We start from the raw sequence: 12127 nt of genomic DNA, 5'->3' as shown, positions 1-12127 counted from the left end.
ACTTTGGATTATTGTACCCATGAGCGAGATCCAGGTTCTGATCTGTGGTGGCCGTGCGTGCAGGTCTGGTTCCCCTTCTACTGGCGAAGTCTCCTCGTGGGCAGCAGGTACAGGTGGGCAGTGATTCAAGGTTCAAGTACAACTATGTGTGCTGTATACTAACATGACAGGTGGATTTAGAAGCTATTCATCTCCCAGATATTTACCTATCTGTGAGTGAAAGGATGGATTGGATTGTTCTGACTAGGTTGGTTAAGGGGGGGATTGTAGTGAATGCTCTGGAAGTTCTCAGAACATCACTGTGTTGATATTGTGCCCCTGCAGGTCTCTCGAATGCACGGACAGAAGTTCCTGCTGGCCCTCATGTGTTCACTGTTCGGCTTCCTTGGCTTCTCTATGTATCCAGTGGGCATGGAGCTTGCCGTGGAATGTTCGTACCCTGTGGGGGAAGCAACATCTGCTGGACTCATCTTTGTCTCTGGGTAATTAATAATTGCATTTAAATTTAGATCAGTTTTCCACGACTCTCTCTCGACCGTTGGATTGTATAATCAGAAACTACACTGTCAAACATTATAATTCAGAGCACATACACCTTTGCTGTCGTCCTTTTGAGACTTGTGACCCATATGAGCAAAAAATCAGCAAAAATTTTACCAAGTGACCAACTGGTTCTGGAGTGCTGCATTCTTTCGATGGTTTACTTTTCATACATTTTCACATGATAAATATTGAGTGTATGTCTTCTGGCTCCTATACCCCTTCCCAGATGGTTGCAATGCGAAGAAGGCATGTTCTGGGTGAATGTGGGGTGTGTGTTTTGAAGCTCCTGTACCTCCTCTCTCATGGTAGCAATGAGAAGATGGCATGTCCTGGATTGCAGGGAGAAGGAAGCAAAGATTCTCCACTGACATTGTTCCAGTTATCAATTTAACAATAGTTTCTGATTGGAAAGGTAGTTGTTATCTTCTCACTGTTTTTTGGAGATTGCACTGGCATTTTTGTGGTAAATACAAAAAGAACTAGAAGGCTATAGTCACATAGCAAAGAAACAGGCCCTTCAGAATCAGAATCTGGTTTATTATCACCGGCACCTGAGGTGGAATGTGTTAACTTAGCAGCAGCAGCTCAATGTAATACATGATCTAGCAGAGAGGAAATCATAATCATAATAAATAAACAAGTAAATCAATTACGTATATTGAATAGATTTTTTAAAAATGTGCAAAAACTGTATATTTTTTTAAAAAAGTGAGGTGGTGTCCAAAGATTCAATGTCCATTTAGGAATCGGATGGCAGAGGGGAAGAAGCTGTTCCTGAATCGCTGAGTGTGTGCCTTCAGGCTTCTGTACCTCCTACCTGATGGTAACAGTGAGAAAAGGACATGCCCTGGGTGCTGGAGGTCCTTAATAATGGACGCTGCCTTTCTGAGTCACTGCTCCCTGAAGGTATCCTGGGTACCTTGTAGTCTAGTGCCCAAGATGGAGCAGACTAGATTTACAACCTTCTGCAGCTTCTTTCAGTCCTGTGCAGTAGCCCCTCCGTACCAGACAGTGATGCAGCCTGTCAGAATGCTGCCACGGTACAACTATAGAAATTTTTGAGTGTATTTCTTGACATGCCAAATCTCTTCAAACTGCTAATGAAGTATAGCTGCTGTCTTGTCTTCTTTATAACTACATCGATATGTTGGGACCAAGTTAGATCCTCGGAGATCTTGACAACCAGGAACTTGAAACTGCTCACTCTCTCCACTTCTGATCCCTCTATGAAGATTGGTATGTGTTTCTTCATCTTACCCTTCCTGAAGTCCACAATCAGCTCTTTCGTCTTACTGATATTGAGTGCCAGGTTGTTGCTGTGACACAACTCCACTAGTTGGCATATCTCACTCCTGTACGCCCTCTCATCACCACCTGAGATTCTACCAACCGTGGTTGTATCATCAGCAAATTTATAGATGGTATTTGAACTATGCCTAGCCACACAGTCATGTGAATATAGAGAGTAGAGCAGTGGGCTAAGCTCACACCCCTGAGGTGCGCCGGTCTTCCAGTGAGGAAGTCGAGGATTCAATTGCAGAGGGAGGTACAGAGGCCCAGGTTCTGTAACTTCTCAATCAGGATTGTGGGAATGATGGTGTTAAATGCTGAGCTATAGTCGATGAACAGCATCCTGGCAGAGGTGTTTGTGTTGTCCAGGTGGTCTAAAGCCATGTGAAGAGCCATTCAGATTGTGTCTGCTGTTGACCTATTGTGGCGATAGGCAAATTGCAATGGGTCCAGGTCCTTGCTGAGGCAGGAATTCAGTCTAGTCATGATCAACCTCTCAGAGCATTTCATCACTGTAGATGCGAGTACTCTTGCGTGATGGTCATTAAGGCAGCCCACATTATTCTTCTTAGGCACTGGTATAATTGTTGCCTTTTTGAAGCAGGTGGGAACTTCCGCCCGTAGCAGTGAGAGGTTGAAAATGTCCTTGCATACTCCCGCTAGTTGGTTGGCACAGGTTTTCAGAGCCTTACCAGGTACTCTATCGGGACCTTCTACCTTGCGAGGGTTCACTCTCTTTAAAGACAATTTAACATCGGCCTCTGAGATGGAGATCACAGGGTCACCGGGTGCAGCAGGGATCTTCACAGCTGTAATTGTGTTCTCCCTTTCAAAGTGGGCATAGGAGGCATTGAGTTCATCTGGTAGTGAAGCATCGCTGTCATTTGTGCTATTGGGTTTCACTTTGTAGGAAGTAATGTCTTGCAGACTCTGCCAGAGTTGTCGTGCATCCGGTGTCGCCTCCAACCTCATTCAGAATTGTTTCTTCACCCTTGAAATAGCCCTCCACAAATCAGACCTGGTTTTCTGGTGCAGGCCTGGGTCGCCAGACTTGAATGCCACAGATCTAGTCTTCAGCAGACGATGTACCTCCTGGTTCATCCACGGCTTTTGGTTTGGGAATGTACAGTAAGTTTTGTGGGCACACACTCAACCACAAAGTTCTTAAAGAAGTCGGGATTAACTACAGCATACTCATCCAGGTCCAGTCAACCGATTCAAAGCAGTCCTGTAGGTGCTCCTGTGCTTCCCTTGTCCAAACCTTCTTGGTCCTCACTGCTGGTGCTGCAGTCTTCAGTCTCTGCCTACACTCAGGGAGTAGAAGTACAGCCAGGTGATCAGACTTCCCGAAGTGAGGGCGTGGAATAGAACGGTAGGCATTCTTGATGGTGGTGTAGCAATGGTCCAGTGTTTTTTTTCCTCTTGTATTGCAAGTGTTAATGGTAGTTGCTGAGTGATTTTTTTCAGACTGGCCTGGTTAAAATCTCCCAAAACGATGGTGAAGGTGTTAGGGTGCGCTGTTTCGTGCATGTTGATCCCATAGTACCATAGAACACTACAGCACAGAAAACAGGCCATTCGGCTCTTCTAGCCTGTGCCAAAACTTTATTCCTCTAGTCGCATTGACCTGCACCCAGTCCATAACCCTCCAGACCTCTCCCATCCATGTATCTATCCAATTTATTCTTAAAACTTAAGAGCGAGCCCGCATTTACCATGTCAGATGGCAGCTCGTTCCACACTCCCACCACTCTCTGAGTGAAGAAGTTCCCCCTAATGTTCCCCCTGAACCTTTCCCCTTTCACCCTAAAACCATGTCCTCTCGTATTTATCGCTCCTAATCTAAGTGGAAAGAGCCTACTCACATTTACTCTGTCTATACCCCTCATAATTTTGTAGACCTCTATAAAAATCACCCCTCATTCTTTTACACTCCAAGGAATAAGTCCTAACCTGTTTAATCTTTCCCTGTAACTCAACTCCTGAAGACCCAGCAACATCCTCGTAAATCTTCTCTGCACTCTTTCAATGTTACTGATATCCTTCCTACAGTTAGGTGACCAGAACTGTACACAATACTCCAAATTTGGCCTCACCAGTGTCTTATACAACCTCCCCATAACATCCCAACTCCTATACTCAATACTCTGATTTATGAGTGCCAGGATACCAAAAGCCTTCTTTACAACCCTGTCTACCTGTGACGCCACTTTCAGGGAATTATGTATCTGAACTCCCATACCTCTTTGTTCCTCCGCACTCCTCAGTGCCCTACCATTTACTGTGTATGTCCTACCCTGATTTGTCCTTCCAAAATGCAACACCTCACACTTGTGTCACGTACCCTGTGACGGGTTAAAGAACCAGCAGAAATGGAAAACGCCTTTGGAGTCCAGTATTGCTACTAACTAATGATATTTATTAGTAACTACGCAATACAGTAATATAAATGCAGATAAATCAAACAAATTAGCAATGACTATATATAAGTAAGTATATCAGTAAGTGTGGGAATATATGAAAACCTAGCTTCTTCAAGTCTAGGGGTAAATAGTTAGTCTTACGATGATGAGTAAAGTTCAGTTCAGTTCGTGGTATTGAGTTGAGTAGTGATGGAGAGAGAGAGATTTGAGTCTTCAGGTGAGCTGATGCCGTTGATCTTCCCATTGTCCTCCAAAATCCTTTAAAAGTCACCGACTGTGACTACAACAAAGGGGACCGTTCTTCTGTGGTGGAGCTATCAACCCAGTCGATGGTTGACACACAAATAACTCCCCACCGGTCACACCTTCTCCACACTGCAAGAGCCACTGATCGATCCTCCAAAACCCACTTTTTCTGTGAGCACAACAAAGCTCATTCAGTGTCCAAAACCATGTGTCTCAGGTCTATCATCTGACCTTCTATTTATCTCCCCGTACTGAGTACCAACTGCCATTCAAACAGCTCCTCCCTTCTCTGTCTGTAAGAACGTGCAAGCAGGCGATGTCCTTGGGACTGTGAGCAGTCTTCGACTCTCTCCCTCTCTCTTAAAAACAAGATGTCGGTGTTAAATAACTCCCTCTCTCTCTTTACAGAAGCACAGTTCACAGGGGTAATTCAGGACCCCGTCACACTTGTCTGCATTAAATTCCATCTGCCATTTACTGGCCCATTTTTCCAGTTGGTCCAGATCCCTCTGCAAGCTTTGAAAGCCTTCCTCGCTGTCCATAACGCCTCCAATCTTCGTGTCATCAGCAAACTTGCTGATCCAATTTACCACATTATCATCTGGATTATTGATATAGACAACATTTCTCAGTTCATCTAAAGCCTGATTGACACTGGCCTGAGGTGGAATGTAAACTGCTACCAAAATGACCCCAGAGAACTCTCATGGTAGTTAAAAAGGACGGCACTTTACTGCTAGATATTCCAGGTCTGGTGAGCAGAATTGGGACAGCACTGATATATTTGCTCACCAAGAGGAGTTGATCATGAGCCGTACTCCTCCACCTCTGCTTTTGAGAGACCCTATAGATCTATCCTGACGGTGTCTAGTAAACCCATCGATCTGAATCGCTGCATCTGGTATGGAAGGGGTTACCCAGGATTTTGTGAAACAAAGGACACACACAATCCTAATGTCCCTCTGATTCAGCACCATAGTTCTGAGATCATCGATTTTATTCACCAGAGACTGCATGTTCACCAGCGAGATAGTTGGTACAGGGAGTTTAAAACCCTGTTTCCTTACACGCACTTGTATCCTGATCTACGCCCGCGCTTCCACCGAGGTATCCTCCGTGGGCCCTTCCGACCACAATCGGTGTTGTTCCCATCGGTTTTAAGCAGTGATAGTTCGTTTGAATGCAGATTCTGCAGATGCTGGAAATGCAGAGCAACACACACAAAATGTTGGGGGAACTCAGCAGATCAGGCAACATCTGTGGAGAGGAATAAACAGTTGATATTTCAGGCTGAGACCCTTCATCAGGACACATAATTCAGATTTCAGATCGGATTTGTTGTTGGGTCCAAGGTTCTTTCAGTCAAGTAAGTGTCGAGATGCCTGTATCCAGCCCAGCCCCAGGCAGGTATGCATGGCACAGAGTGGCTATGGTGTTTCACTTGCAGAATGGGATTTTCAAATAACCTAACACTGTCTTCCATTTGTAAACAAGTATCTGATTGTAGTGCACTATCGGGTCTAACCTCTCTCCGCCTTTCCTTGCACAGACAGCTCCAAGGCGTATCGGGTCTAACCACCTCTGCTTTCACAGACGGCTCCAAGGAATACTGGGTCTAACCTCTCTCCGCCTCTCCGTTCACAGACAGCTTCAAGGTGCTCTGCTTATTCTCTTTTTGCCTGCACTTGCTCAGCCACTGACCAGTGATGGTTCTGCATGTCAAGTTGGTGTAGGAGCAACACTCGACTGGACAAGTTAGTACATCTGCTTCTTACTCAAAAACAGAGAGATAATTTATTTAGAGGAGAGGCTTTTCCAACTTTGCCAACTGGGAGGAATTGATTTGGTGGATAAATAGAGAGCTGTTGGGTAAAAGGTGAGGAATAGTCCAGGTTTTCCACCCAGTGGCAAGGGGTTTGTGATCACTGAAAGCTCAAAGAAACCTACAAAAGTTTCACTGTGATCTGTGGTGTGGAACTTGCTGGGTGTTAACATGTAGCTCTTCATACATTAACCCTTTCATTCCTGGAATCATTCTTGTGAATCTCTTCTGAACCCTCTACAATGTCAGCACATCCTTTCTTAGATAAGGGGCCCAAAACTCCTCAAAATACTGCGAGGCCTCACCAGTGCTTTATAAAGCCTCAGCATTACATCCTTGCTTTTATATTCTAGTCCTCTTAAAATGAATGCCAACGTTGTATTGGTATTCTTCTCAACGTGCAAATTAACCTTTAGGGAATCCTACACGAGCTCTCCTTTGCACCTCCAAGTTTTGAATTTTCTCCCAGTTTAGAAAATAGTCTACACCTTTATTTCTTCCACCGAACTGCATGACCATACACTTCCCAACAGGGTATTTCATCTGTCACTTTTGGCTCATTCTCCTAATCTGTCTGTCATTCAGCAGCCTCACCACTTCCTCAACACTACTTGCCCTTCCATTGGTCTTTATATCATCCGCAAACTTAACCACAAAGCCATCAATTCCATCATCTAAATCATTGACATATGATGTAGAAAGAAGTGGTCCCAACACAGACCCCTGTGGAACACCACTAGTCACTGGCAGCCAACCAGAAAAGGCTCTCTTTAATTGAGTTCAATCCGATTCAAGTTTATTTGTTACTACGGTGTCCTGCTAATCACACCTGATATCCTGTATTCTGTCTGTACCGTCCCATCCACTTGTGTTTCCTCCTTCAGGGAGGGATCTCTGAACCACAGTCGCTCATTCCTCCGTCTCCCCTGACACTTCCATGTGACATTGCCCTGCCCGGCTGTTATGGAGTATGTGGTGGGGGTACGCGATGTCTCGCTGCGGTGTGAGGCAGGGAGGGGGAGAGGCTGATGTCTCACCATGTCACGGGGATCAGCATGTCTCAGCGTGAGGTTGGGGCGGGTGGAAGTCGTCATGCCGTAGCGTGGGCCGTGGGTTTCCCAGACAGTGAGTGCTGCTGCTCCTGTCACAGTTTATAATCAGCAGTGATTTGCTGTGGATAATACTTTACAAGCATCAACAATGTCATTTCCAGTACACAAGTGTAAAGGAGAACGTAATAATTGTTCCTGTGAATCCAATTCAGCACAAAAAACACACTTAGCTGAAGAACACAATAAAAATGGAATAAATATAAATATATGAGATAGCTTATATACATATGATTGTATGTCCATAAAGTGATGCAGCATCTGTACAGAAGGTGACTGTTATTTCTCTCTCAACAGTTCCTACGTTGGTAATGGCTGCTGTCTGTAGTCTGGAGGCCTGCTGCTTTGCTCTCTTCTTCCACACAGCATACAAGCGAGTCAGTGCTGAAGACTGCAGTGAGCAGACTTCCCTTCTCAATGGACGTGCAACTGAGTAATCACATGTTTACAGGGACCATCCATTTCTTGGTGGCCAGTAGAATAATTATTTTAGGGAGATTTTATTGACATATTTGTGAAAATAATATTGAACTGATTTTATGAACCACATGGACACTGGCAAACACTAATATTTCCTAATCAATGTATGTTTAACCCAGGTCTTTTTTCTTTACCTTTGATTTTTCTAATTCACTCTTTTTAACATATTTTTGTATGTCGATTTTTCTTAAATGTACAAAGTTTTGTGACAAAGCCAGATTTGATTTCTGTTAATATTTGAAACTATCCTTTGGTATTTGGGATTGTGAATGAGAATAGGTTTTGTGAAATAGTTGATCATGCATTTGGACTCTGGTTGAGAATATGGCATCTCACAAGCTGCCTGGTATGTGCCAACTGCGTCTTCTGTGTTGAAAATGATTCCTGCACATCCGTGAGACAAAGCACCAGTTCTGGGAGGCAAAATTGTGAAGAATTCAAGCTGGCTCTTTGGAAACAAACACATGTAAATGAACAAACAAAGGATTAAAGTAGGAATTAGAATGTAATTAGTAAAGTGACGAGATGCTCACTCAGATAATGCTCCCAACATGTCCTGTACCAGCTGGCAGGGTGCAATAATGCAGAGGGGAGAGGAGTTGAGCACACTCTCTTTTAATCCTTGTGCACACAGTGAGACCATAAGACATAGGAGCAGAATTAGGCCATTCAGCCCATCGAGTCTGCTCTGTAAACACATGAGGGCAGAAACTCGGGACACACTGTCACCGAGTGAGGACTGGTTAGACAAGGCTGGGTTCCTTCAGTAGAAGTACCTTCTGTAAATATTGACTACAGTCATTGGGCAGGAGGTGCAGGAGCCAGAGGAAACACTTACAAAATGTTTTGCAAAGAAAATACTGAGGAATTTGAAAGTCCAGAAAAAAAGGGAGAAAACCGGGGTCAGTCAAAGGTGGGGAGAGAGCAAGAGATTTTCTTTATTGATAAAGCAGCATAGCTGAGTTAATTATTAGTGTTTTTGCAGCTGTATTGAAATATCGGACATTGGAAATATCAGCTGGACTGATATTTAGCTCTGACTCAGAAGACCGTGGCTTCAGACATCAGTACGTGATGTGTGCGTAGAGTCACGGAGGGAGAATGAATGGATTGGTTTCATTGGTCTTTAGAGCCCAACGTTATTTGTGATGTTTGCAAGGTTGCAGGAACAACTGGATCATTCATTGCTTGCAATATTCTCAGATGGAGGTAACTACGTGTAAATAATTTATCGTTTCTGCACTTCAGTAGTTCTTCCAAAAGGTTGTGGATTAGTTTGAGGCTTTTGATGAATGGTAGTTGATAGTTTTTCCTGCCACCTCATTGCATTTAACTGTTGATCGGGGTTCCATTTTACATTCGCCAGGCATGGTCATGGTGCAGATGTCGTGATGGTGCCAAGTGCAGTCGTAGGGCCAGGTGTGGTTATGGCTCCAGGCACGGTCACCATGCCAGGTGTGATTATGGCACCAGTCGTGGTTACTGTGCCAGGCGTGGTTATGGCACCAGTCACGGTTACTGTGCCAGGCGTGGTTATGGTGGCAGTCGCAGTCACCATGCCAGGTGTTATGGCACCAGTCGCGGTCACTGTGCCAGGCGTGGTTATGGTGCCAGGTACAGTGTGGAAAATGCACAGGACAATAAGGATTAGTTTCTTATTCCCATTTCTATCCCAAGTTGGTTTGGATAGTGGCTAAAGTTTTCAAAATTGCATTAGATTATACAGTGTTCCCATGAGAATCAATTTAGCCCTATTACCCTTCCCTTTTGAAGTGTGTGTTGAGTCTGTCCTGTGGTTTTCCAGTAACTCGTTCAGTACCATTATTTCAGGTTGCTTTTGCGCACTCCTACTTCTACCAGCTCTATGAATTCCTGGCTTGGTTCAAATTGGGACATTGCTGTTTGGAAGGATGTGATCCAGGGAATGAGGGACCTCGTGGATATGGGGAGCTTGGATCACTTTCCACATGCTGAAAGGAGAGTTAATCCATGTTTAAGAACCTTCAGGGCTCCAGACAACATTTTTATAAAATGCTTCTGCTGCCAGAGGGGTTAAGAACCAGGCAGGAGCTGGAAAATATCATTTGGCAATTTCATCTGCCATTGACTGCCTGAAAAAGAGATGGTAGATTAAATCACAAATAATTCATTTGGTAGCAATAGGTATACATTTGATATGGTTACAAGCATTCTGGCATGGTATGTGCTGAAGGGATTTTCCGTACCCGTGTGTACGGTGCTGTGACCACGTTTCCACGTTTGGAGAGGTTACAGTGGAACAAGAGGTCCCTCCCCTCATTCCTACATCTGTTTTCCAGCATTAGGACAGGGCCTTGTTTTGCCATCTGCATTTGTGAGAGCCGCCTGTTTCTGAAATTCCACTTGCCTATAATTAGAAAATAAACCTGTCATATTTAATGTTCTTGTGGAACCATTTGGGTAGGGCAGTAGGTGGGGCACAAGTTGAACTTTGATCTTGTAGAATGGCCAAGATGTTTCAGTGACTGGAACAGCCTCTCTTCATTGTTCTGTTCTCATGCTGAGTGTCCAGGGATTATATGTCCAATGAATCAGTGTTTGTCTTTGGAGAGTTTTGTGCAAACAGATTATTTGTTGACTCTATCCAACCTCACAGCTGCCCTCAAGTGGGACATATTGTGCCCTACAGGTGATGTGTGCACTGTTACTAATTCCATCAGTTTGAAATTTATTCCTACTTGTTCTAGATCATCTTTGACGCCACCCCCCCCACCCCCCCAAGCCACTGCCTAATTTCAGGTTAAAGACCCTTCATTCCAGCCCTGTCTCGTTTCTAGTTCAGATATCAAACATCTCTGTTTACTTTTGTTTAATTTCCTGACCATGTGTTAAAGTGATCTGTGCACATGGTTGGTGTGAGGAAGCAAATTTTTATTCTGTGCATGCTGAGCACGTTCTGGAGTTTGAAGTTCAATCCTGACATCTTCTGTAAGGAGTATCTGTACATCCTCCTTGTGGAATGTGTGAGTTTCCCCCTACTGTCCAAAGATGTACGGGGTAGGTCATAGGTCATTGTAAACGGTCCCATGATTAGGAGAGGGTTAATCAGCCTGTTCCATGCTGTATTGCTAAAGAAATAAATAATAAACAGCATGGAATAATCACTGTGACATTATCTTCAAATCAGTAATGAGATTTCAAGCAATGCTGGAAATCTGGTGCAACACACAAACTGGAAGAACTCTGCAAGTCAGGCAAAATTGTGGCGTGTAGTGAACCAGTCAATGTTTTGGGCCAGGACTGGAAAGGAAGGGGGCAGAAGCCAGATGTTTTGTGTGGTCGTTCATTTAAATCAATACAATGTCGATTTGAAAATCTCTGGCTACTATGATTACGTACAGACCTTGTTCAATTATCAACGTGCATTTCAAATGTATTTTCCAAACTGGTTGCTTTGCCTTAGTTTGTTCAGCTAGTACTGACATTGTACGTGTGGCTTTTTGCATAGTTTGCTTTAAATCTTTTCACCTGTCATTGTGCCCTGCCTGGGCTTTGTAGTTCCTTATCTGTAAAGTTCATAGATATTCGCCTGACCTGAGCAAGGTTATTCAGCTGTGGAATCTGCACAAGTTGAACCCTGATCGCCGAGCTTGGTAGGACAATTCAGCACTGTAAATCACTCAATTACTGGGACCAGCACGTTTATCCAGTGTGTTTGCAGCTTTTTCATGTACAGACAGGCTCCTTACTCCTCGAGATGTGAGGACCTTCTCAATGGTGATGGGCAATCTGAGTTTGGGGAGTGGAACGAAAGGTGTGTAAGCTACTGACGTGGAGAACTCATCCTGGGGTAAAGAATAAGGTATTTTGTTACATTAATGAATAAAATAATCAGTTTGCTGCTAATTTTGTTTTAGTCTATACATTTTAGTCATCTATTTCTGAAGAAACAGGTTAATATAGCAGGGGTAGGTAACCTGCCTGCAAAGGTATTTTGACCGGGCCGCAAGCGATTTTTTCCTTATTCTGAGTGTTTCACGGGACCACACTGATGGGCATGTATGGCGTCTTGTTACACTGGCCCCAGGTTCCGTTTTGTTCCAAACCAAACACTGGTATGTACGAATGACGGGAAGGCAGACTACCTTATTAATATGTATTAGATACTGTCTGTGCACACACAGGTTTTCAGATGGGATCGTTCAAATTTGTAAACAGAAACAGCATCACTGTGT

General features: G+C 44.1%; 1 protein-coding gene across 3 annotated transcripts in view; it reads left to right on the top strand.

Annotated features, from left to right (window-relative positions):
• Window positions 1-11790, top strand: part of LOC140194867 (solute carrier family 49 member A3-like) — a 75527-nt gene extending 63737 nt beyond the window's left edge. For 2 of the 3 annotated variants that reach the window (XM_072252148.1, XM_072252149.1), the window contains exons 8-10: window positions 325-482; window positions 6147-6256; window positions 7731-11790. In XM_072252148.1, the coding sequence (XP_072108249.1) occupies window positions 325-482; window positions 6147-6256; window positions 7731-7870 (408 nt within the window). In that variant the 3' untranslated portion in view covers window positions 7871-11790. Of the gene's footprint in view, window positions 1-324; window positions 483-4910; window positions 5420-6146; window positions 6257-7730 lie in introns of those variants that run through there. The other variant, XM_072252150.1, reaches the window with a different exon arrangement.
• Window positions 11791-12127: the final 337 nt, after the last annotated feature.

This window comes from Mobula birostris, chromosome 3 (genome assembly GCF_030028105.1).
Source record: "Mobula birostris isolate sMobBir1 chromosome 3, sMobBir1.hap1, whole genome shotgun sequence".
Taxonomy (NCBI): domain Eukaryota; kingdom Metazoa; phylum Chordata; class Chondrichthyes; order Myliobatiformes; family Myliobatidae; genus Mobula; species Mobula birostris.
The sequence above is the reverse complement of the archived record's forward strand: the minus strand, read 5'-3'. Positions and strand labels throughout refer to the sequence as shown.